The sequence below is a fragment of the Paramisgurnus dabryanus genome, chromosome 9 (genome assembly GCF_030506205.2).
Source record: "Paramisgurnus dabryanus chromosome 9, PD_genome_1.1, whole genome shotgun sequence".
Lineage (NCBI taxonomy): Eukaryota > Metazoa > Chordata > Actinopteri > Cypriniformes > Cobitidae > Paramisgurnus > Paramisgurnus dabryanus.
This window is the reverse complement of record NC_133345.1, coordinates 24,188,149-24,214,688: the sequence shown is the minus strand read 5'-3', so window position 1 is coordinate 24,214,688 and position 26,540 is coordinate 24,188,149. Positions and strand designations below refer to the sequence as shown.

The following is a 26,540-nucleotide window of genomic DNA, read 5'->3' as shown; positions in this document are numbered from 1 at the left end:
TAAACAAAGAATTAAAGTCTACGTACTTTTCAGTATCCAGAAAGAAGTGTTATAGAGCTGTGCACTGTCCCATAAAGTTTTGCACTTTAACATTTAATTCTGATACACAGGGTAAAACCATAACCACGCATTACTATGCAAGTTTGTGCTTTAAAATCAAGATGAATTTCATTAAATAAATTGTATATCAGAACATGTTTCACAAACAAAACAAAACGAACTTTGTTCATTGACGTTAACTTTCAAAGTCTCCGTCATCCTTTTACGGTTTACATTAAGCCATCAGACAAAACCTAGGTCACAAATACAACACAAAAGCTCCCCCCTACAAAACAAAACAAAGAAATCATCCAAAACAGATCTGAATTTTCATCTGGAGAAAGCTGGTTTAAACAAACTAAGCAAAATTAAAGAACAAACATGATATGACACAAAGACAAGGAGTATTTTTCTTCTGTCAGCACAGGCGTTCAATAGCCATGACAATAGATACAGTGAGATGACAATCTTTTTTACTTCTTCCTGTAGGCCAATACTGCGCAGGCTAATACTGCAGCGATAGCCACCAGGGCGGCAGCACCACCATATAGCAGCACAGAGCGGTCAGAGGACTCGGGTTGTGGCACAGACTTCGTCTGCACTTGGGATTCAGTAGAAGTTGAAACAGGAAGGTCTTGGGCTGAAGTGGCCTTTTGCTCAGCCCCTGGAAGTGCCTCTTTCTCCAAGGTTTTTAGGACAGGTTCTTTGATTATGGATGTTGACTGTGGCTCCACAGGAGCTGGAACAAGCTCAGGTTGAGATTGAAGTTCAGGCACAGGGAAGGAAGTGACAGCAGCATCACGATGGACTAGCTTCTGTTTCTCTACCGACACTGGAGGAGGATCATCACTCACTTTAGGGGGAATCTCAGCGAGAACATTTGGTTGCTCGACAGACACAGCCGGCTCAGATAGCACTTCTTCTCTGATAGCAGCGAGCTCACTTTCACTGCCGAGCATACTAAGAACACTACTCTGTAGCTCCGCCTCTTCTACGGTGTCAACACCCTCCTCGAGCAGTTCGGCATCTTCACGTTCCACATGGACAATGTCAGAGTTGGAGGAGTTGTTCTCGCTTTGCTCTTCGACTAATGCCACACCTTCTGCGCTGTCCAGACTCTTGAGGTCTTCTGGGTCCATCATACCAACCTGGGCCCAAGATTCGTGTCCGGTCAGAGACACGGGAAGACTCTCTGTCTGCCAGGAAGTTGGCCCGCTACTTGCTTCCAAAGTCAGGAGTGATGCAGGAGGGCTTAGCTGGCCTGACAGGATGTAGATGTCGTTACTGTCCTCAGCTATAATCACTCCAGGATCTTCAGTTTCATCCAGACTGAATACAGTGCCCTGTAATTTAAGATCAACTACAGGTTAGTTTATACATTTATTATTTTTATCTAAAAATAAGCACTCCAGACAGACCAAAAAAAATTCACAATTATAATCACAGATGAATTGGACAAAAAGTTAAGCTTCACATATAAAGAAAAAGGTTGAATTCAGAGAACTTGGGCATCTCAAACATTTAAGGGCCCATATTATGCAAAATTCACTTTTATAAGGTGTTTGGACATAAATGAGTGTTGGCACCCACTCCTCCTTTATTAAATCTATATTAAACCAGAGCACCCTCATTAGACATGCTTTTTTGATTTTCTTGTTAATATGACATCACAAAAACAAAGCCCTGCTCACGGCCACTGACCGACTGGTAAACTTTACCCAAAAGCTTTTTTAAAGTGCACGAATGCGGCTAAAGATACTATTGTCTCAGGGTGTTTTCGGACCTGATCGGACCAACATTCTTACCATGTACCCATAGCAGAGAAGAGAAATTAGAAGACATTTTATAAGGACCAGGTGCACTTTGATTTTGAATGTCGTTGACATGCTCACAAGAATTCGTCATCAAGAGCTATCCGGTATGTTCCTGATTAACCCTTAAGAGATCCTTAAAATAAAAAAAAACTTACGCATGTGTGATGAAAAAATTACACCTTCCCAAAAACTGCTCTAAAAATATCATACATCAATATTTTTTCCACTTTAAATTAGCCAATCTTTTAAAACTACTTCTGCCTGAAACATACATATCAAATATTAATAAAATTTGTGAAAATTGTAACCCTTCATATGCAAGTTTGTTTACATTTACCCATGTTTTTCCCAGAAAAAACCTCTATATTTTCCAAAAAAAAAACAAAAAAACATTTGAACTACCATTTTTCTATCATTATTAGACCCTGGGATGGGTCAAAGATTGGAAGCAACATTGATTTTTATGCATTGCTTTTTTTTAACAGAGTCAGATTTTATATATATATAAAAAAAATTACATTTGTGATCCTAAGGCCAAAATGACACCTTCCCAAAAACTGCTCAAAAGATATCATTTTAGCTGTTGTTTAAATGTATTGGGTTGTTTGTTTGTTTTTCCTTTGATATATTTGTTTTTGGCATACCAATTGCATCCCATTTCTGTCATTATTATTATTTATTATGGTGACGATGAAGATGATGATTTATTCGTCTAATAGGAAGTGAGGTCATGCGGGTCAAGGGTTACATGCGCACATTTATTGTTGTACCCTATGATGCACTTGAGAGAGAGAGACTCAAGATGTCGACTCGCTGTCATGCCGGTACACCGCTGAGTCTGAAGTAATTCGTGTCTTACTTATAGTTGCATTTTGGACTCATTTCCCTCTCAGTTGGTATGCAGCCAGCGAGGTATGTTTGTGTATTGTGATGCTTTATTTCTTGTTTTATTCGCTCTTTTGATTGTGTTGTTTGTTTATACTATGTTTTCTACTGCTTTTAAATAGTTCGACGGTGGATTAAGGATGAATTAAATAAACAAATAAATCCATCAGTAAACGAAGAACTTTGGTTTGCGTGTTTTCTGGAGGGGAGTGACAATCATACATCCAATTTTTTTCACTTTAGACAAGACAATCTTTAAAATGTGTTTTTGTCTGAAACATTCATAAAAAATATTAAATCTGTGAAAATTTTAACCCTTCATATGCCAATACGTTTACATTAATCGAACCACAGTGTTCGGCTGATGTCGTGAAACCTTTTGTGGGCCATTGCAGCCTGGAAAATGCCCGTCCTGATTTCTCACTACAGAGGCTGAGGTCTGATTCACCGATTGATCTGTAAACACCGACCAGAATGAGCAGCCCCACATAAACCTGCAGATTCTCTGTCTCAAGATCTCTCCAGTCTGCAATTGTCTCCCATGTAGGTTTTTCATGGCCCCAATATGCTGCACGATTTCAGCAGGAATGAAAAGCTTGAAGTCAGGACACTGATTCAGGCAGTGGTATAGTGTGTAGGCCTCGGGATCAAATCTCTGTCTGCTGGGACGTAGCGGACGTTTTTGACGTCTATCCTGCTGCCCTTTCAGCAATATTTTTCAACATCAATGGTTTATCTTTTAAGTAGCAATGCGCCCTGCAGAAAACATAGTTATTAGTGTTGTCAAAAGTCTTGGTATTTCGGTATGTATCGATACTGAAATTTTAAACAATTCCAATACTCGTGTCCGCGGAATCGATACTCAGAGACGAGCTGCGCATTGTTTTTTTGTAACTTTGTAAACACCAGCTGCGCATTCTCTCTCTCTCTTTTTATTTCAAACGATGTGCGCATGCACACAATGGGGCATTTTTGTCCCTAGGATCACATGTCTCAGTTTTTGCGTAGCTTTGCCATTTTAATCTAATAAAAAAAAAAACTGAAACCAAAATTCTGAAATTTATCAAAAATTATTAACTTCTGGCAATTTCGGCCAATATTCAATTATCACAGTCAAAATAAAAATCATAATGGCACAAAATGTCCCTAGGATCTCTTAAGGGTTAAAGAGACAGAAGCCACAGAAGATTGATTTTAAGATAAACTTATTGTTTAGAACATGAGTCATAATACTACTTCACACTTGTTTTTCAAACTGTTGTTTTGAAAATGCTTATTTCCTTGTGGGTAACCCAATATGCGTGACATCAGGCATAGTATCTGATCTCTTGACGCACTTCAGACAGTGCGTGTATAAAAAAGGGTCAAAACCACCATTACTTCACAGATACCGTTGGAATAAAAATTCTAATTTTCACATAATTACAATCACACTGCACTATACACTATACACACTTGTATAGTAGACATATTTCACTTAAAGGGACAGTTCATCCAAAAATGATAAATGTGTTGTTCTAAACCTGTAGGAGTTTCTTTATTCTGTTAAACACAAAATAAGATATTCGGATGATTTATTGCAATCACAAAGTTGACGGTACTCATTGACTTCCATAATAGGAACAACAAATACTATGGAAGTCAATGAGTGCTGTACAACAGTATGTTTACCAATATTTATCAAAATATCTTTTTTTTAAAGTCTGTGTTTGTGTTTTTAGAAACAATGAAAGACATTTGTGGTTTAGACAACATGAGGGTGAGAAGAAATTATAGTTACAATTTTTGGGTAAAGGTAAACTACTTCAAATTGTTGCTTTTATGTTATCCCTTTAATTTTTGCTTTTATGTTAACTAAAAAAAGTTTAGTCATTACATTGCAAGATAATTTTAAAAATGTTCATGCTAGTTAAAATATTTAATGTTATGTTTATAAATTTTTTTATGTATATATTCTTTATGTTTCTGTTTAAAATTTAAACAAATCATAAATCTATCTTTTCCTGTCATCATGTTTAACAGGGTTCCCACACCTTAGTTAACTTCAAATTCAAGGACCTTTCAAGGACTTTCCAGGTCCAATACTCTCAAATTCAAGGACTAAATCTGGGGACACATTTCAAGGTAGAGCAAGGTTACATCGTGTTACCTTTTAAGATACATTGTTACAGTTCCCTTTCGAGGGAACTTGCGCTGCGTCACTATGGTGGAAATTTGGGGACGCCTCCAGGGATAAGTGGAGTCTAAATGTGTATATCAAATTCAACCAATGGTGAGGCTTAACGACAAAGACAGGGTGATGCGGGAGCCAGGAAGTATATCGCTATCTGAAATATTACCAAACACGGCGTTACAGGGACACAGGAAGAATGGCAAGGGATACGCAGCGTCTGGTTCCCTTCTCAGGGAACAACAGTTACATATGTAACCCGAGATGTTTTCATGTGTCAAACACGACTATGCAAAAAAGCATTTTGGTATAAATCAACTTTCGCACACAGAAGATATAAGCATTCAAAGTGAACAGTTTAGCACGTGTGCTTGAAAAGTCTGGAATTTTTATATTATCATCCTACACTACACAGGGAATAATATAGATTTTTTCCAGAAAACTTCTCGCATAAAATAGATTCAAGCACTTTCAATGACCTGTATCTATGTATGTATATTTTCAAAAACTTCCCAGGGCCTTGAATTTTATCCTGAGGTACCATGTCCCGAGGAATTTTCCTTATCTTCAAACACGCTATTATTTTAACTATAACAGTTTTACTTGACCTATGTTTAAATGAAATATTATATTCAGTTTAATTATTTCTTTAATAATGCTATTCTTAGTAAATCTTAATATTTGTTACGCTTGCCTATTATATCTGGTGCCCTGCCCACTCCTCGTCATTCTTCTCACAGCTTCCACAACCATTTAAGTTGCATTTTTCAAAATGATAGTGAGGTACTGTAGACTGGACCTGAAGCAGCAAGGTTTCATGACCATTTAAGCCTTCCTCTGACTATCTTCCATTTACTATAAATCAAGAAGATAAGCTAGGACTTAAAGGAAAAAAATAGACCCACAGTAACCCTGTCACACCCACAAAATGACAACACTGAGGTTTGCAGGTGCCTCCAGCATGTCTACCACAACTAGGTCAGGCATGCAAGCTAAATCTGTAAGTTGACAGCATTTCACAAAAAAACATCAGTTTCTGCTCATTTGCATTTCTGCAAACTAAACAGCCGACATCATAAGGGCCATGTCAGATGCACGCCCTATTCTGTATCTTTTTCGGTCTCAAGGAATAAACACATTTCAGTAATCCAACACTGTCCATGTGCACCTAGTTTTGCATGTAATCCAACATCTGTCTCTTGCAAATGCTTTAAAAACACATCAGTAATTGCTTTTGCATTACTGTAAGCAATGCAAAAGCAATCAAACAATAGTAAAAAATTACTTTACTGCAATTAGGTATCCATATCTGTACATTTTTGCCATATGGTTACTGAATTTTTATAGCTCTATGACTTTGATATGATTCAGTGTGCCTCTGAAGTAAACACAAAGATGAGCAAGTAAGATGGATGTTATGGCATGACTAGGCTTGCTGTACTAGATAGACTGTACTGTGTGAGCAACTGTCTCTCCAACTGCCTACCTGAAGTGCATGTATTTTACCCACCTTTGCCTTAGGACAAATAAAACCCTCACTTGCAAATATACTGCATGCACAAGACAGATGGGGTGGGGTACCGCCCTTAAAACGTGTCTAGTGCATGTATAACAAGCAATTTTATACCTGCAATACCTTTCATGTGATCTCTTGTGATATACAACAATATTAAATGTATGGGAACCTTTCTGCCTACTAATCGTGTTCCATGCAAAAAAAACTCTTAATATCTGTTTTAAGACATTATGATGGTAAAGGATTTATTTACACCGTGCCTCAATTTGAAGCATTCAAGTCACGATCATCCAACACTGTTAGTAAATCAAAGTATAAAGTATTAAAGCCTTTCTCCACATAAGGACTTATCAGATTTATGTCTGATCCTCATGTATGCTGGAGTGGGTGGCTGATGTCCTCTGTTTATATGACGAGAGCGGCACATCGACTCAGTTATGTAAGAGGCTGGGCCGAGTGTTGGGTTATGCGACCTGACATGGGTCAAGATTAAGCACATCACGCTCAGCACCTGCTGATATACAGACCGCGAGCTCTGGAAGCGGTATGTCCCTTCCAAAACAACAGGAGTCAAATTACATCACAAGTCTCTGCTGAGTATAACAGGGCCATGTGACACAGGTGCTCTGAAGGTCAAGTCCACAGACAAGAACTGGATCATGGGGTGGGGCTGCACACAAGACAAAATCTCCCTTACTTTCCAAATATTGGGTAATTGTGACCAGTCGTCTCAGCCTAAAATCCCACCAACAGTCTAATTCTTGTTACTCATAAGAGTTTGTCATGATCAGATCAGACCAATGCCCTTGCTGTGTTAGTATGCAAAATGTCTCCGAGCTGCTTTGGCCTGGATTTCAGTGCACACTCCTCTCACTTTCAAACCTTGGACTATTCATATAGCCAAATATAGCTTGAACGCACCATAAATTCTTTTTATGTAAAATTATTTGTGAAATGCAAATGTACATTTGTAGTGAAACTCAAATCAAAATATTGCAAATGTGCACATGGCAAATAGTTTGCAATAACTGAATAATTTTAATTCTCCCATAGGTTATATATAAAGCCTGCCAAACTCCCATTAACGAGTGCTTGCATGTGCTCCGATGTGTGGAAGATGATCAATGATCAAAAAGAATGTGAAACGTATGTTTGTTATACGAATTTCAGTATTTAAACATATTTTAACACATTTAAAATTATGTAAAAAACGTAAAACATTACAATAGCGTATACTGTTTATTGCACAATTTAGAAAGTTATCTCATATTGCATGGCGCTTTCAATATCACACAGTTGCTGTGGCCCTAAGTGGAAACAAACAAAACCAATTTCTGTGCAAATCACTTGTAGAGACATTTTTAAATTGTCTCATGTTTTATGATCATCATAAATTAATTTTGCTTATTTTATAAATGGGTCATATTGTGTTTTGTTAAGGAAGTCAATAAAAAAGCCTCTTAATAAAGACTACTGTGCAACTACCAATACAAAACTAAGCAAACAAACACAGCATTCCCACCCCGCAACTGGTGCAAAAACAAGATAAATAAAACAATGCATCCAATATTTGCCTCTCTAATAGGGTAAAAACAATTAATTTAAACTTGGTATGAATTGAATTTATTTTTCTACAAAAACTTGAAAATTGTATTATTCATTTCAACTTAGCAGCCACCGTCTTTAAGTGATGGAAGCCACAGGACTGATAAAAGTATCTTAATAAAAAGATTAATACACAAAGGCAAACCCATGAATAACCAATGTAACTTCCCAATCCTGATTTCTAGAAAACAACCATCCCTACCTGCCTGTGTTTGGTTCCTAAGGTCGCAGCAGAACTCGACTCCAGCACCGACCACAGGGAATTGAGTGGCAGAGAGGAGGTGTCCACAGAATAAAGGCTACAGGACATGCGGAGCTGGGAAACTGTCTCCTCCCTTTCTGACTCCTCCCTGTATTAAAGCATCCGCACACATCCCAGCCCATCCTGCTTAGCAAGTATTATCTATGGAAAAGCTCCCAGACGGTCTCTGCATTGTGGTCCTGCACTCGCTGTTTGTTGCAGCACAAAACAATGGCTCTAAATAAATTAATCCTATTGACCGAGTTTTTCGGCTGGCGCACAATATGCATGAACTGAGTCTTTCACAAGCACCTCATTTGTGTTACAGTTTGACCCAATTAGGATGTTGAGGCCCACGTGAGCTTTATCTTGCTTTATGACATCATTTCAAGTAATAAAAAAATTGCATGGTGGTACAATAGCCTTCTACATAAAACATTGTTTGGATCTATTAAATGACATTAATTTAACTGAGATGAACAGTAACGCGTAAGGTCAAAAATTTGGATGTAAATTATGTAAAATTATACATAAAGTACATTGTTTTATATTTCAACATTGTTTCATGAAAAAATATGCACATAATGATTACTTATTTGCAAGTCCAACAATGTACAAAGGTGCACAGAATGTGTACAAAAACTGTACTAACACTATTACTTTTTTAAACTTGCACAATAAAAAAAGACTCCTAAGGATTACAAAAGAGAATTCTGTAGGTTCAATTTTGTGTCGCAACATACGTGCTTGTAACTTTAGGGTAGCATTACACATCAACAATTCAAAACGGTGGCATAACTTTAAGACAATACACATGTCTCTGGCTCCCTCTCCTGACAATTTTCAAAAACTGTAAAACAATGTCTACAGTCATTTAGTTATAAACGAAATTCTGAAAACTGTTCCAATAACAAAAAAGCTACAAAAAACCTGCTATGGCCTAAAACAATCCAGGTTAAACAAAAGACAGTTAATAATCCGTGAAAGGTCAGTCACTCACCCATCCTCCCTGTTGAATGATAAAGTCTGCCTGTGATTCTTCAAGGTAACGCAGACCATAATTTAACAGGTTCTCCAGCGACTGTCCTTCAGCAAGCAGAGCCTGTAACAATACCAAGGGTACCAGCACCTACAGTAAATGAAGACACACAGTGAGAGTGTGAGAAAGTAAGTGCAAACACATTGATAAATCAGTTAAACGGCAGGGTGCATGATCTCTGAAAGCCAATGTTGACATTTGAAATCACCTAAACAAACACGCCCCTACCCCAATAGAATCTAGACCTTCTTTTGATAGACCCGCCCCACACATACTCAACCCAGGCAACGATGTTGGTTAGTAGACACGCCCCTTACTGCTGATTGGCTACAAGTGTGTTTAGGTACTCGGCCCGACTCCCTTTTCCAAAGCGTTTTTTCAAAAATCATGCACTCCGCCTTTAAAGCGTTTAAGTGGCCACAGGCTGCTATATGTAAATTAACAGTGTACGCGAGCTTATTAGGTTACCTTGCTCCATCCAGCCTGAGCGTGAGAAGACAACTCCTCCACTGCGGCTCTGAAGCACTCAAAACTCAATTCACTGTATGAAAGACACAAATAAAATGCATTGATAACAATTCTCAGCTTATAAAGTGGGGTCCAGACATCTGAAACCACTGATATGTTTCTATTTTCATTTTTCTAATTTCATACTGCTTGTATCATTATAAATTATATTATAAACATCATTTCACAGCATTCTTAATGTCGTTTATTTAATTTTGTGCCTTAATGTTTTGTTGTGCATATTTTTAAAACTTAAAATGCTGTTTATGTCTACGTTTTAAATTAATTTTGATTTACAGATTTTCCGTGCAGTCTCAGATTGCCAAGACCCCACTGTAATTAAACTGGCTGGTTCTTCTGAAAAACATTAAACTATGCTAAAAGCTTTGTGTCATCATTTATTAAAGTTAAAAATGTCAGAGACACTAGCCATGTTTCCATCCACATGTTTTTATCCGAATTAAGTGATATCGAATGAAAAATGCCTTATGGAAACAGTAAAATTCGATTGAATTTCATGAATATCGACTCAAAAGAAATACGTTCGATCTCATCGGATTTTATCTTGATCGATACATGGCTTATGCGATAAACATTGATGGAAACGTTATTTGCCGAATAAATAATGATTTGCGATTAAGGTTTAGGTCATTTTATGGTTGCAACCCACACACAAAACAAAGAAAAAAAGTTTTAGGTCCGCTCTGGTGGCACACATGGCGTGTGTCAACAAAGTCAGATGTAAGTGGACAAACGACGAGACGAGATTCATTTTAAATTTAATTTACCAGAGAAAATAACGGCTATTTTAGAGCTGAAGATCTTTGCCCGAACCCGATGGGTTCGGTCGGATTCGGGCTTCATTTCTAACATTTTACACGGGCTCGTGCTCCGCCTTTGCACGGTATATGAGCGGTCAAGTTCAATGCTGCTGGAGGGCATCCAGTAAGCGCAGGACCAAGCTGAAACCATTTACAGTGGATTTAATCATTTCCTCAACAAAAATGTAGTCTAATCTTGGTGAGTAAAGTTTTTTTTAAAGTATAACTAAATACATAATTTAGACAGAGGATATAGATGTTGGCATTAATGTAAAGAAAGTGCCGAAGCAAATCCCACGGAACCTTAATTTCGTTATTCCCAAATAACCATCTTATTCAGAATGTATTATCTTAATTTAATTCGTTAAGAAATAATTGTTTTTATTGGCATGTTGGCCTATTTATAATGTACTGCATATGCCTATTTAGAACAAGATGTTACGATGTTACAGAATACAGATGACTTATTTTTTTTACGTGTAGCCCAGTTAGTCATTAATAAATAATGTTAAAACATGTGTAAATTACTCATTCTTGATAAACGCTGTTTGCGTGCGCACATTTAAATAATGTCTGGCTGTAAACGGGTTCGGGCTTTTAAAAAGCTGTCAATCTAAATGTGCTTTCGGGTTTGGGCTGCATTCTGTTGGGCTCCGGTCATTTCAGGCCCGATTCTATTTTAGATAGCAAAAATCTAAGAAATTCCATAATTTATTAGGAACTCGCGAAGGAAATGTCCAACAATGGTTATGACAAGACGTGGGACGTCCTCCGGAGTAAATGTAAGGCGCTCAAACAGCGATACGTGTTTCAAAAAAGAGAGTTATCTCGCAACGGTGCCGGAGGGAAAATGAAAGCAAATTCGACCTTGATGAGATGGATCCTCGGCCAAAGAACCCTCGTAGTTTCATTGGCTTCCAATATTAACAGCTCAGGAAAGATATTTTTTTGTTCTCATTTACGTTAAGCATTGATCCGGACTATCATTTCACGTTAATGCCTCCGTTGTCGTCGGTCATTTACATGCATCTGCATTATCATAGCAATCCTTTTCTTAGCTTGATATGTCGCTATCAGCTCAGCTGGCACATAAGCACTTATAACTTGTGGTATGGCGCAATCCATTTTGTCTAGCAAAACTTTGTTCGCAAATGTTTGCTTGAATATTGTGCGATTCAGTGCGAAAATGAATGGAAACACCTTCAAATGTCTCAAATCAATTCGATATACCAATTTGATCGCAAAACAGCATGTGACGTCATTACGTACAGGTTTTTATTCGCTTTAAAGCCGTTGGATGGAAACACACTTTCACCCGCTTTATTCGCATACGTTTTTTTACCGAACTTCAGATAATTCGATTGACAAGTGGATGGAAACTTAGCTAGTAATTTAAACCTACTATTCAAGTAATATTTGTGCGCAGTTTTTTTTGATACAATACATTTTGATCTGCCAACACTTTAGTTGCAAGATCCATTTTCAACTGCTAAAAATTGCACAGGAATTGTTCCTCTTTAAAGGACAAGGACCTGGTCAGAAGTGTCTGAGTGGCAGAGGACATGTGTGTGTCCAGGTCCCAGGAGACGCGGTCTGCCAGCACTGCCAAGCTGTCCTCTATAGAGCTCTCTGGATTTGCTGGACTGAACACTGGGGATGTATGACGATCAAAACCAGTCCTGGAAAAAGCTTAGCAGAAAGATTTTTGATGGTTAGTTTTATTGAAAAAAAGTGCAGTACAATAACAAACAGCAGTAAATAATTTCTTACATGCTGCAATTTCCTCTTCAAGCTGCTTCAACTCATTCTCGATCTGTTTCTTCAGCCTGTTTTTTCTCTCTCTTGCCATTTCCTGTGTTACTTGGCTCTCTCCTGTTCAGAATCATAAAAGATTTTACACACAAAAGATTCATCAGGGGCCAAAGTCCAGTAGTAAATATTATATGGTTTAGCAGCATTCATTTTTTTAAAGGGGGGTCTAAAGCTATTTCATGCATTCTGACACTGTTAAAGAGTTGGATTCCTCATACTAAGCGCAGGCAACGTTTTTAAACGAGCATTTTGACGTATGAAGGAGTATTTCTGTGCTGAATGCACTTTCCCAGGGTTCGTACAAGTTTCAAAAAGTTTTTTTTTTCAAACATGAGATTCATATGTAACAAACAAGACTTTATGTCTTTTATGGGCAATTTCAGTGCTGGAAGTACAGTGGAAGTCCTTATATGGGCACTTCACAAGCACACAAACACGCACACACACGTCACCAGAGAAGTTTGTTTTTGTTTGTGAGGGAAATTTAAGCTTGTTGGAAACAATGGATATAGTTTGATTATCAGGCTGTGTTTGTTTAAAGCTGGATTTCATTGAAATGGGGCAGTCACAACCACGTCATGAGTCGCAGTAAAACTGCATCAAACGTCTTTGTTGTGTTTTGTTGGCAACAAGTGCATATAATGTAAATGACATGAACATATAGTCAATCAAAGTTATCTAGAGATAGTGGGATAATGTTTTGTGTGTTGCTTGCTTGCTTGCTCATGACTCGCTCTGCCCTCTGTGTAGCCACGAGCATTTTAGGGGAAATTTGCGGTATACCTAATCTATCTTGTATCAATCTGATAAAACAAGACTCTTCGGATATAAAGCATGCCATACTACTCTATAAGTTCTCAAGGTTACATGAGATTACATGAGCTAATATTTTTAGGAACAATCCAGCCTATTTACATATAAAATCCTAAATTATAACTGTCATGACAGAGGAGTTCATGAACGGACATAACCAGAAGTGAGCTCAAAACCTGTCTGCACTCTCCAGGTAATAAACTCAAGTGTAATTGGGTGAATATTTTTCTGCACCACTAATCAAGTTAATGACATGACAAAGACGCTAAAGGTGAAACTGAGAGTGTGACATAAGAGTTCTCTAAATACTGACAAACTTTAATAATGAAAAAACAGCAGGCAATACAGGTTTTAAAAACTGCTTTGCTAAGCTCAATATAATTATTATAATGACATTTTATCACTGTAAAAACAGTTGGTTACATGGTTACAATTTTTTTGTTAAATCAACTTAGAAAATTTGGTTGACACTTGACACAACCAATTTAGTCAAACTTTTAATTCAATATTTTTTAAGTTGAATTAATTCAACATTTTAAGGCAAGCAGGTACCTTTATTTTCAATTCTTTTTAAGATTTTTAAATGTTTTTTAAATTTATAAATCTTTGTTTACAGTGTGGGGTGAAATACAAACCAACATGTTATTGATAAGTTTCTGTGAATTTTTCACATTTACCCAACAAAGCATATGAATGTGTCATTCAAAAACATGGATCATTATCCCCTGAAGAAACCCATTACTATCATCTTCTATGTCTTCCTATCTCCTCTATTTGAGTCAATGCTTCTGTGGTCCCATACACAGTTGTGGCTGTTCATTAACACACAAATTAATTACTTACGTTTTACTAATAAATTTACTTAGAACTAGTGTATCCTGGGCTTGCGGGACCAATGGATTTCAGCTATGTCAGCAATTTTGAGTGACTGACAAAAAATACTAAGTACTTAAGAGGAAGAGACACCGACAGATAAGAAAAGGGGAAGAGAGAGAGAGAGATCATGTGCTTTTAAAATGAAATTCATGGTATTTGGTAACAACTTAAAAATGCATTCAAGCTTACATTTTGGGGGGGGTTCCGGGCAGGGATTAGACTAGTCCTAAAAAAAAATGTAAGAACTGTCCAAACTGAAAACAGTTTGCACTGACATATCTTACAATACATCAGTACCCTTTGTTATGCTTCACTACAGACACGGAAGAGAAGACAATGCTAAATAAAGTTGTAATTTTTTTGGACGAAAATGTATTTTCGATGCTTCAACACATTCTAACTGACCCACTGATGTCACATGGACTACGTTGATGATGTTTCTGGACACGGACAGTATACCATGCATAGATTTTCAATGAAGATTTTCAAGCTCTCGAACTAAATATAAAATATCTTAAACTGTGTTTTGAAGATGAACGGAGGTCTTATGAGTTTGGAATGACATGAGGGTGAGTCATTAATAACATATTTTCATTTTTGGGTGAACTATCCCTTTTAAGACAATTCCTGTCTGGGAAACCAACCCTTTATCTTTATGTGCATTCAATGAGAATTGAATCTGATATGTTGGTGTTGCTCTACCAGTTGAGAAACAGGAACACTACATTAACTATAAGGTATATGATATATAAAATAAAGGATTAACAGAAGTTGATGTGTGCTCAGATTGATGTTCCACTATTGTCAGGTTTGAGCAAGCTGCGCTTCAGTTTGATTCGGTGGCATGTGAACAACCCAACGCTGATAGTGCATGGCAGCCTGTCATAGTGCACAGCAGGTCGAGTGGAAAAAGAGATCAGAAGCTCAATCTACTTTAAAGCCGACTGAATGAAAAGCAGAGCAAAGGAAACACAGGACATTCCTTCAACTGCTGATGTGCCCAAGGCTGCAAATTCTCCAATAGGCAGCTACGGCCAATCTTTATCCTCCGTGTTCAAAGTCAACCAGACTAACTGTTGTTGACATATGAATGCTTTGCTGCTTCTGCAGTCCACAAGAGCCATAGTACAGGTTATGAACTACACAGGAGCATGGTAAACAATTAGAGATAATGTGGAAAAAAGTCAAGCTTCAAAGGACCTTTCAATGACTTCAATGAACTAGATTTCCCTGCAAGGTCTGAGAACATGTTAAAAGGGATAGTTCACCCAAAAATGAAAATTCTGTCATCATTTCAGGGTTCCCACACCTTAGTTAACTTCAAATTTAAGGACCTTTCAAGGACTTTCCAGGTCCAATACCCCCAAATTCAAGTACAAAATTTTGGGGACACATTTTAAGTGAGAGCAAGGTTACATTGTGTTACCTTTTAAGATACATTGTTAAAGTTCCCTTTCGAGGGGAGGGAACTCGCGCTGCGTCACTGTGGTGACACTTTGTGGACGCCTCCAAGGGTAAGTGTGTCTGAATATGTATATCAAGTTTAACCAATGGTGAGGCTTAACTAAAAAGACAGGGTGACGCGAAAGCCACGAAGTATAGCGCTATCTGAAATTTTGCCAAAGACGGCAATGAACCTGGACGGTTACATGGACGCAGAAAGTGTGGCAAGGTAGACGCAGCATCTCGTTCCCTTCTTAGGGATAGGGTGGCCATTCGTGCCAGTTCCGCCGAACACATCCTGAACATGTTTTCGGGTGCGTTCTCCGGAAGTCGCGTTGGTCGACCGCATACGTCATCAAGGTTTAATATTTCAGGTTCAATTTCAGAAAAGCAACCATTAAATTTCAAGGTAAGAACGAAACTACAATGATTGTATGTCTTAAAGGGGACAGAGAATGAAAAACCATTTTTACCTTGTCTTTGTTGGTAGTCTACCTGCATTCACGAACATACAAAAAGTGCTAGACATGCTAAACATCTCAGTCTCATAGAAATTCCTCTTTTAGAAATGTCAGCCAGAAAACGGCCCAATCTGAAAAACTGATGCTTATAACATCACAGGCATCTCACTGCCCCTCCACTTTAAAATAATTGGCTACATTTTTTGAGTGGCAGCAAAGTCAGCCAATCAGTAAGGAGATTGCAATTTAAGCCAGTAGGGGGAGCCAAATAGGTGCAAAACCACTTGTTTAAAATCCCACACCCTAAAGGAGCTATCTGAGAGAGGTTTTTAGGAAGCTTCTAAGGCGTTACAGACCCATACAAAAAAATTTTGTCTACATGTCACATCACAGAACAAGGATAAATACCCCGTTCAATCATTCTATGTCACCTTTAAAAGAAATTATTCTTAATTTTTTAATGTATTTTAACTGAAATGTGAGAACCTCGATAACATATGCAGTTGAGCAACACGACTTGAACCGAAAACATGTTCGGGACGTGTCCGGCGGAACTGGCACGAATGGCCACCCTACTCAGGGAACAACAGTTACATACGTAACCCGAGACGTGTTTATTTGTCAAACACAACTTTGCAAAAAGCATTTTGGTATGAATCAACATTCCCATACAGAAGATACAAGCATTTAAAGCAAACAGTTTAGCACGTGCTTTTTTCCAGAAAACTTCTTGAATGAAATAGATTCAAGCACTTTCAATGCGCTGTATCTATGCAAGTATATTTTCAAAAACTTCCCAGGGCCTTGAATTTTTTTACCTAAATTCACAAACTTTCAAGGATTTCAAGGATCTGTGGGAACCCTGTCATTAACTCATCCTTGTGTTAATCTAAACCTGTATGAGCTTCTGTATTCGGTTGAACGCAAAAGAAGATATTTAATGAATGATGGTAAGCACACAGTTCCATTGACTTCCATAGTATGTGTATTTCCTTGTCATTCATATTACACTAGTTGCAGAAATTCTAACACAGTACGGTAACTACATAAGTAAACCCCTGGAGTTATGGGACTTGTCAAGGGCAAAATGGAGATATGACCTTAGCAACTGTGGACCATGCCTACTTATGACTGGAAATGCATTGGCAATGATAGTCATTTTCTGTAAAGCTGCAAAGTCTTTTAAAAAGTGATTAGTGGCACAGATCTTTTGCATTGTAACTTTAAGGGGGTTGGGCTTAAATAATACATAAGTGCAAAAGTCCTAGTTTACTGAAGTTCTTCAATTCAAAATGCAGTCATATTGTGAACTTAGGCATTTCAACACAGACACACTGAGTCTCTTTACCAGCGCAACATAAAACTGTTATTTACTTAAAGTATGCGTTACCGCTGAAAGGGTTTATTTTTGAAATATAAACTGTTTGTGATCCTGGACGACAAGTGTAACAGCAATTGTACATATTGATTCATGCATAAGAGTACAGTACATACCCTCTGCAAATGCAGCCTCTGAGGATCTTGATCGTGATGAAGGTAGCAGGCTGAGGTAGCTGAGGATGGCATACTTGGTCTCATAGTGAAATCCTTCAGGCACTGTGGTTGAGGAGCCAGAGGCAGCCATTGATAAGAAATGTCAGACTCTCAGGGATACCAAATGAAAGTTTTGGTCCAGGTCCTAGAACAAACACTTATTTATTCCTACTATGCTGCTTACAGTAACTTTTGGGGTTACAGTTAGGGTAACCAAAACATATTTCCAGAAAAGAACAGAAAAGTAAGGTTTGGTGAATGTAAACAAATAGAGAGGCTCTGTGTTATGACTTAAAGACAGCAAAACAGGGTTTGTATTAGTTACCAGTCTAAGTGACGTAAAAAATCAGTGACGTAGGAAATCTGCATTAAAGTGAACGCGCAGAAAGTCAAACATTTTAAAGGAATATTGCGTACACAATCAAATGAACAGGCGCTCCTCTTTATCTCTCTTTGCCACACCTACTTTGAAACGGTCGCATGCCCGAGCAAGCAGCTAGCCAAGTAAAGTATAAAATTAACCTGTTAGTGTCGCTCATAACATGTACTGTTATTCTTAGGTAAACGCGCTTTAACGCTATGCTGAATTCTTAAATAGGTCGCAACTTTTCACCTGTGGCTATTTTGTTAGTTTAGTGGGGATGACAAACGTACTCACCCGGTTTCAGTCGTAGTAAGTAGTGCTTTGGTTGTGGAATAGCTAACTGTTAGCCATGCGCGTGCGTGATATCCATATTGCGTGTGTGCACAAAGCCATGCTCGCTCGCTGCTCCGCCTTCATTTGAAGAAGAGATCCTGCTATGACCGGGATACACTTGCTCGCGAGAAAGTTAAGGAACGTGGTTACATGATAGGTTTGTTCGACTTCATGCACCGCTGCGCAGACCGATGGGCGTACGACAAACACAGTACAGCGGGAGCGATTCGAAAGCTCTGTGGTACTGTATTTTTGCTCTCGCGGTACTGTGATGTCATACACCGATCGATCTGCGCAGAGCTGCGTGAAGTCGAACATGCGTGAAGTCGAACATGCCTGATTATGTATTTATGCTTAACGCGATGTCACGTAATTGATTTTACTCAAACTTGTGGACCTTTTGAACTGTTGCCATCAGTTTTTTGCAAAAATTGTTATCATCCGAGTTTTCCGTTTGTCTGAACACAGATTGTGATGGATAGGAAATCTAATGTGCGCCCAAAATCCATAACCATAACAACTAAATGCAATATAAGTGTAATTGCGTAACATTTACTGTAAGGCTAGTAAAGCATGTCAATTAAAAACAATCACTTGTATATATTTTTTTAGAAAAAAAAATTATGGGTAAATGGATTTACATACATTTGTGGCAATTTTGGTTTTAATTGAATAAACAAGTGTCATAGTGCCAGTGAATGGTCCAGAAAGTAAAAAAAGAGGTCCAGACTCCAGCTCTTTATTTATTATGGTTTGCTTTTGCTGCCCTCAAACGGTACAAAATCTGTAATTGCACTTTCATTTACCAGTCTTGGTTTACCCATGCAAATTTAGAGAATTTAATACCAAATACAAAACATAACATTAAAAAAACACTTTAATTCGGTTACCAATTATTTAAATAACGTATCATATATACTGGTCAACATTTGAAGTGGATCAAAAGGGTTCAGAGTTTTGGGTATTGGTTTTAAAACAACTTCAAAGAAATGTTTTGAACAACTTCAAATGTTGACTAGTAAATTTTTTATTTATTTATCACATATACATTATCCTGAGTGTGTCAGCATTGTGAATATATAAGCATAATACTTGTCAAACCTCTAAGTTCACACACCTTTTGTAAGGTCATTCCTTTTATAATGGTGTGCATACATTTTTTCACAATCCAGGTTTTAATTACCTTATTTCAAGTATTTACTTGCACATGTGCAAATCTTGCACAATCAAGGTAGGGTTTTCTTACCTATAAACCTTTTTGATTTATCATTCAAGAGTTTTTTTTTTTTTTTAAATAGCGTTACTTGCAGTCATTAATCAATTATATCACTGACATTTGACACATTGTGTTTAATGATGTTAGACTTTAACGTCTTAAACAAATAAAAGTACTGGAAAAATACAGCATAAGTTGTCAGTCTCTGGGATTTCTTCCCAGTATAAAAATGACACTTTGACAAATCCACATGTATCATACATGTAAACTTTATTTTAAATTACATAGAGTCTGTATTTACATTTTAAAATGTGAAACACATTTAAGATAAACATTCTTATACAACAAAGCAGTAATAAATATTTGTGTTATGGTAGAAAAAAATAATACAGTAAGTAATGGTGATAAAACACATGATGCCTGATACATCTAATCAAGACTTCAAAATCAGCCGTGTTATAAAACTGTATAGTTGTTTATTTGTTGGTCAGTTTAATGACATGCTGCAACGCCTGGTCTACATTTACCTAACTTGTCATGTAAGGCTTCATGTTGACGTTGGTCTGAAGTGCGGGCATGGTCGGGTCATGTGGTGGACTGGGATTTGCAGGTATGCACGTCTACCTCCTCATGGCAGTCTCTGCAGCGGACAGCGCAACACCAATGGAACTTACACTCACACTTCACGGTGCGACTTACGCGTGATGTGTCATAGCCCCGCCCACAACACATAACCTCACAGCTGTCAGCCCCACGGGAGGTACGATTGCATACTCGCCCATCTGTGCCCACAGAACCTGCAATAAAACAAAATGTAAAAATGTTACCACATTTTAAACTCTATACTGGTGTATTTCACCATGCTTTACAAATCCTCATCCCAGGCCGCCACATCACAATCTAATAATGTAGTGAATGTTTCAACAAATTCCTAAAGCAAGCAGACCTCAACTGAATAGCCGTGTGTAGTGCCAGTCCGATAGTGTCCAGACAGAGCTGTCTTGAAGAGGTTGGGGGTTGTCTGCTCTATGTAAAAAGATGACCGCTTGGTCCTTGGTGAGATGAGGTACTGATGATAGAAGCTATCAGCTATTGCTCAGTCTTCATCACATACTCATTTCAACGGCTTTAATCTCAGCCACCCCACCCTTAATGAGGTTGACGCGTCGCTGATTGTTGCTGATACCGAAATTGCTAAAGGCCTTGTACATATCCTCGCTTTCATGTTTTCTGAGTGACAACCTGCAGCCTTTGTATGTAAGGTCCCTTAAATGTCAATCAAGACAACACTATGCAAACCATTTTTTTCCCATAAGAAAACTTTATTCTACAGGGAACGGGAAGGCTGTTCTTCTACCAGTAGCGCCAGCATTGGTATGTCACCGCTGGTCTATTGAACTCAATCGAAAGTAGGCAGGCATGTGTCTGGGCATGACATGGCCACTCCCCCCACAGCAGTTTGTCAGGCTGGTATGCTGACCCGATATCATTAACATCATGGGCAGCCTGTGCCTGAGTGTGCATCTGCTTATTGAATTAAAATGAGAGGGTGCCAAAAGATGAGTTTAACATGTGTTGCCATGGTGGAAACTGGTAATTGATTTCACACTCATGCAGTGGAGGTATAGTCTATGTCTGACATCAAACAGACTGACCGACAGAAGTTTTCCCACAAACCGCTCTGCAATGGAGAGGTCAACGGAGGTCGACACTGAAATACAGTGATAACCATCATTTATCATTATCATCTTTCTTAAATGCATCTTCAAAAGAGACAATGCATTAAAATGATTTTTATGTTTGTATCTTTTACAGTTCATCTCCCACATTTGCACAGACAGCTGCATATAAATGCATAAAGTAGGTTGAGCATTTGAAAGAGCCATGACCTACCTCTCTAAATATTCCTGCCAGGTTTCAGCAAAAAAAATACAGAGGTGCCGTGTAATGCAGTGATTTATAGCATTTGCACGTCGGGATTAAATTTCAGCTCCCGTTCTGCCCACAAAACTGTGGTAATGTGTCTAAACACAGCGTCACCTGATAGCAGGGATCATCTGCAGTCTGACAGGCACCCCCTCCCTTACTGCTTCCCACATAGGTACACCTGGTGTTATTCAGTACACACACACACACATATATACACAGAAAGGTAAAAAGAGATAAACTTCTGCCTTAGGGAGGGAATCTTTACCTGCATTCAGGTTACAGGATTGGGTTATGACTATTGTGTATGTAATAACTAGCTAAATAGCTCTCGTCCTCTGATTACATCCTCTCTGTGTTTGGGGGCAAGACTAATGCATCGCTGATTTTGAGCGCTGAGTGGGAAGCTTGCAGGGTGGAGACACCAGACCAGCTTATGAAACAAGCTTGAAAACTAAATTCTTAATATGTTGAGACAATGAGTCAACTAATTAAATCCATTTCTTTGTTTACCTTCAGTATAAATCATGCCCTTGCATAATAGGTATATATTACATATACGGTAAGTTTACTTACCCGCCTCATGGTCCCCTATACAGTAATCAGGCGAATCTTCAAAGTAGACAAGGTCATTTTTGGTAGGCCTCTTAAAGGTTCTGTAGGCACTAGTAAAGCCTGTTCCATACTGGTTCATCACCACCTGGATGGCACTGCTGTACTTCTTGCGGAGATAGTCACCGGTCTGTCTGAAGTCAGCCATGGCTGACCAGCAGGTACGTACGTTGCACGAGCCGCTGACGCCGTGACATTTACATTCTAGGTTCATAAAGCGCTTCACTGCCTGCATGGAGGAATCACAGCGAATAGAGAATGACTGAAGTAAATATGCTATTGCATTTGACAGCATGCTCATATATAACAAGAGGTTATGCGTGTCTCAACAGCTATTCGCAAGAAAGCCGCTCTGTTACCTTTCTCCCTGCACGGTTGTTGTGCAAGTTCATGAGAGCCCGTGCATCTCTCTCCTTCCTCTCTTTGGCGTCGATGAAGGCCTGAGAGAACTTGATAGCATGGTCGACGTGATCACTGCACCCACCCCAGTCGAAAGATCCCTTGGCATCATGAGAGGAGCCCTTTTTTCCAGGGTCGCAGGAGCAGGAGTCTAGTTCGCCCTGACTGCACGCCCTGGTCAGGGTGTGGACCATACCTGCGGAGGAGATAGCATAGACAAAGGCGGCCTCGCGACTGCCTGAGGAGAATAAAAAAGGAATAATGAACACTGAGCCTAAGAAATGACATATCCGTACACCAGGCCAATGATATGAGAGATGATGTAGGAATTGTGTGATGTGCATATTTTATACACTCTCAGAATAAAGGTACAAATGATTTCATTGGGATGGATACCCTTTAAATAATGTCCTAATATGTACAGATTTGTATGCATTTGGCACCATGTGTATCTTTGAGGTACTAATATAGACACGTTAAAGGGGTAGTTCACCCCAAAATGAAAATTCTGTCATCATTTACTCACTCTCATGTTTTTACAAACCCGCATAAGTTTATTTTTTCTGATAAACACAAAGGAAGATATTTTGAGAAATGTCTGTAACCAAACCGTTCATGGACCCCATTTACTTCCATGGCATTCTTTTTCCTACTATGGAAGTGAATGGGGTCCACAAACGGTTTGGTTACAAACATCTCAAAATATCTTCTTTTGTGTTCATCAGAAAGAAATTTATGCGGGTTTGAAACAACATGAGAGTAAATGATGACAGAATTTTCATTTTGGGGTGAACTATCCTTTTAAGGTACTAAATGAGTACTTTTGGAAAGGGTACACTGTAAAAAATGTGCAGCATTTTTGTCAAATCAACACATATTTTTATGTTACTTTAAAAATGAAGTTAAACAATTTCAACTTGAATTTATAAGTTATGTCAACTTTTTTAAGCCCAAACTTAAAATAGTAGGTTGAATTGACTTGTAAAACCATTTTTTTTACTTTGTGCTCTTTGTATTCATTAACACAAAAATTTGATTAATTATATAAATTGTAAAAAAAAAATTTGTTGGTTCAACTTAAAAAAGTGAGTTACCTGGTTGCCTTAAAATTTAAAGTTCATTTAATTTAAAACTTTTTTTGAGTCAAATAATATTTTTAAGTTAAATAAACTCAGTTTAAAGGTGACCAGGTATCTCACTTTTTTAAGTTGAACCATTTTTTAAGTGTACATATATTTATATGGTTTAGAATACCCAATATTATAATTAGGAGTAAGGATTTATTATATATTTATACCAATTGCGTAATCAATCTGCAAATAAATGTAGACTAGATATATTTTCCAAGTAAACACAAATCTTACCATCCAAAAATAAAATAGTGTCTGCAGTAGAAGTATGCAGTATTCGTGAAATATGAAAAATGTGATTCTGTTTAAATGCGTGACATCTGATTTGAGTGTAAAGTGGGGGTGATGGCATGAACAACAGCAACGAACGACAGTAACAGGGTAAAAATTTCACATGGTTTTCCTTTGGCAGCTTTGTTGGAAAATGGGAGGATGCCTGCAACAAAATCCCTGCAATTGTTTTAAATTAGTGAGCTGACATTGACAATAAGTAGATTCTCACAGTGTCACAGAGAAGTTAGGAATCTTTCTGGGAGGTCTGAATACCTTAAGCAAGAAGATTAAAGTCAAAGGTTTAACCTAACTTTTATGTGCAGAGCAGCTTAGAGGTCTGGGACAGAGAGGTCCTTTGTGGATGTTCCCATTAATATGATTTTACACAGAATCGGGAGAAGGGAAGACACAGACACTTACAGTCTCAAACCTGTTACACCCAGTTAACGCCTCAATCTGCTGAGCAGTTTTGAGTTTACTCACCAGTTATAATCCATCAGTCTTAAATCGACATTCATCTTGACTACAATACTCTATGAAGTAAAGGATAAACTATGCTGAGCAAATCTTGCATGTGAATGGATGCCTGGTATCATTTTTAACATCACAAAATTCCGTTATATAGTGAAAAAAGTATAAAATCAAAACACACACAAACACACAGTGCCACACACAGCAATCAAACCGATTTTAGATAAGCACCACCAGAAGGGACCAAAAAGCGCACCCAGTTTATCAAGTTTTACATTCTGTAATCCGATCTGATATCAGATAAGGAATTTCACTGCAGGCTGAGTGTACTGAACACATTATATAAAGTGGGTTGACTTACAAAACACAATACTCACTTCGATGCAAAAGCCTTCCAAAAAGATTGTGCTCGCGCGCCATGGTATTGCAATTCCAGCGGTGGTTTCTAAACTGGTGTTGACATTCCCCAATCCAGTTCTTAATCCCAGCGCCTATAGCCTGCATCACTTTGGGATGCTGGCGGCACAACTGACGTTGTTTGTTAATTAAGCCAGGGATGTTGTCGCACATCACTTGAGATCCAAGAGTGCCCATGTACCTGCATAAAGATGAAAGCGCACGGTGAGCGATGGTGATCTCTTAAAGTCATCAAGTTTCAACACATGGACAAAATGTACGAGACACTTTCCAAGAAAAATATACAAAATTGAGCTTGGAAAACGGTTCTTTGTATTTTCTAGAATAATTTAAAATGTAGTTAATATTTAGACATACGCACGTTTCTTTTTCAGTCAGATTTTTTTCAATAAAAACCACAGAGAAATAATTCTTTAAAAATCAATTGTACAAACCAACAACGTAATACTACACGATGTTCTCCAAATACAATTATTTTTTAGTTATTAACATGAATTAAATGAAATATTAATAAAACTGTACCTACCACCACGATGCGTCGACCCTTGATGTGAACCAGCAAATTGCCACGGACAGAAAAAAACATATTCCACTTGGCAAAAAGTTCATATTATAAAAATTGTATTGTTATACGCATTCGTTCAGGTACTTGTCTGCGGCTTAAAAGCAAATAAATTAAACACAGGGTGAATGTGACTGCGCTGACGCTCGCAGCAAATTGGTTATTTATTCTCCCAGATGAAAACTCATTGCAGTGACGCAACCCAAATGAACAGCTCACCGTAAAAGCATTGTGTAGTGTAATGTGTGCCACTGCAGAGACAGACGGATGGTCTTCCTTGGTCTAAAGTTGAGAAAGATGTGCCGCAGATGATCTCCTATCAGGTTTAAATTGCTTACACAAGGGGTGGGCGCAGTCCTGCCTCAGGAATGAAGTGAAGAAATTAGATGTCTGAAAGTATCTGTTCAGGCTAGCTTGACACCAGCCACAGGTTTGGCTAATATCCAAAGCAACGTGAGTATAGAATGTGGTTCAACATGAAGTGTCTATCCACATCATCTTTAAACTCAGCCTTTATCATGTATATACTCCAAAATGCTAGTTTATTTTCAATATGGTTGTGTCAAAAAGGGACAAATCTTTAACCTACAGTATGCTGGGTTGTTTCAACCCATGGGTCAAATATAAACATTTTGTGGATTAATTTAACACAACAGGATTTCTCCCTTTTTGACCAAATCGGGGATGAAAGTAAGTGTAAGAAACATACTGCTAATATTTTATGCATCATTCATCATTATTTATTATTACGTTACGCATGTAACATAAAATACACATAGGTTGTTTAATTGAATTTCTGGCCCCAGTTTTATTAAATTGATAAAAGTAAAAAAAAAAATGTCGTTACTATTTTCTTTAATTACTAAAAAAATACCTCAACATCCCTTTTTCAACAAACATTTCCTGCCCGCACTGATTGAAATTGGATTAACGCATTCTTTTGAACTTTTCACGAACTGTTCCAATTGTCGCATTGCATTTCTTCCAACTTTGATCACGAGTTTATTCGAAAGATTTAATATATCCCTCTTGCTTGTATCGTAAAGTACTTTCTACGGATGGGAAAAGCTTTTTGTTCTCGTGATCTCCGTTGAAAAGGCGCGCTCGCGAGAGCGTGATGATGTAAGATGGAATTTAAATTGAGCTAATTTCACACTTGTCAAGGCAATATGGAAAGGTTGGATCTTCTAAACGATTTTTAAAAATATGATTATCCCTAAAGAATAAATTGGTTAACGGAGGTTGCCTAATCTATAACAGAC

The 26,540-nt window shown here is 38.0% G+C and overlaps 2 protein-coding genes across 3 annotated transcripts; both read right to left on the bottom strand.

The window, feature by feature from the left end:
* Positions 1–74: 74 nt before the first annotated feature.
* Positions 75–18,508, bottom strand: bcl2l13 (BCL2 like 13). Of its 2 annotated transcripts, XM_065283223.2 has the most exons (7): positions 18,234–18,508; positions 17,537–17,720; positions 12,408–12,509; positions 12,170–12,326; positions 9,778–9,850; positions 9,271–9,399; positions 75–1,382 (listed from the first exon to the last, which is right to left on the bottom strand). In XM_065283223.2, exons 2-7 carry the CDS (start codon positions 17,664–17,666, stop codon positions 513–515), a joined length of 1,461 nt encoding a protein of 486 aa, XP_065139295.1. In that variant the 5' UTR covers positions 17,667–17,720; positions 18,234–18,508; the 3' UTR covers positions 75–512. The 2 variants fall into 2 exon arrangements, with proteins under 2 accessions (XP_065139295.1, XP_065135095.2); XM_065279023.2 differs by lacking the exon at positions 18,234–18,508 and having other exon boundaries at positions 12,170–12,316; positions 17,537–17,552.
* Positions 18,509–19,747: 1,239 nt separating this feature from the next.
* wnt2 (wingless-type MMTV integration site family member 2) lies at positions 19,748–25,615 on the bottom strand. The gene is made up of 5 exons (XM_065283222.2): positions 25,243–25,615; positions 24,677–24,897; positions 22,386–22,663; positions 21,991–22,255; positions 19,748–20,285 (listed from the first exon to the last, which is right to left on the bottom strand). Exons 1-5 carry the CDS (start codon positions 25,323–25,325, stop codon positions 20,074–20,076), a joined length of 1,059 nt encoding a protein of 352 aa, XP_065139294.1. The 5' UTR covers positions 25,326–25,615; the 3' UTR covers positions 19,748–20,073.
* Between the last annotated feature and the right edge of the window lie 925 nt (positions 25,616–26,540).

Excerpts from the sequence above, each read along its gene's own strand:
- wnt2 (XM_065283222.2), bottom strand. The coding sequence starts at position 25,325 with ATGAACTTTTTGCCAAGTGGAATATGTTTTTTTCTGTCCGTGGCAATT. Across the intron at positions 22,664-24,676 it reads TGGAAGGCTTTTGCATCGAA|GCAGTCGCGAGGCCGCCTTT; the intron begins GTGAGTATTGTG and ends TATTCTCCTCAG. Across the intron at positions 22,256-22,385 it reads ACAACCGTGCAGGGAGAAAG|GCAGTGAAGCGCTTTATGAA; the intron begins GTAACAGAGCGG and ends TCCTCCATGCAG.
- bcl2l13 (XM_065283223.2), bottom strand. The coding sequence starts at position 17,666 with ATGGCTGCCTCTGGCTCCTCAACCACAGTGCCTGAAGGATTTCACTAT. Across the intron at positions 12,327-12,407 it reads TGAAGAGGAAATTGCAGCAT|CTTTTTCCAGGACTGGTTTT; the intron begins GTAAGAAATTAT and ends CTTTCTGCTAAG. Across the intron at positions 1,383-9,270 it reads TCATTCAACAGGGAGGATGG|GGCACTGTATTCAGTCTGGA; the intron begins GTGAGTGACTGA and ends CTTAAATTACAG.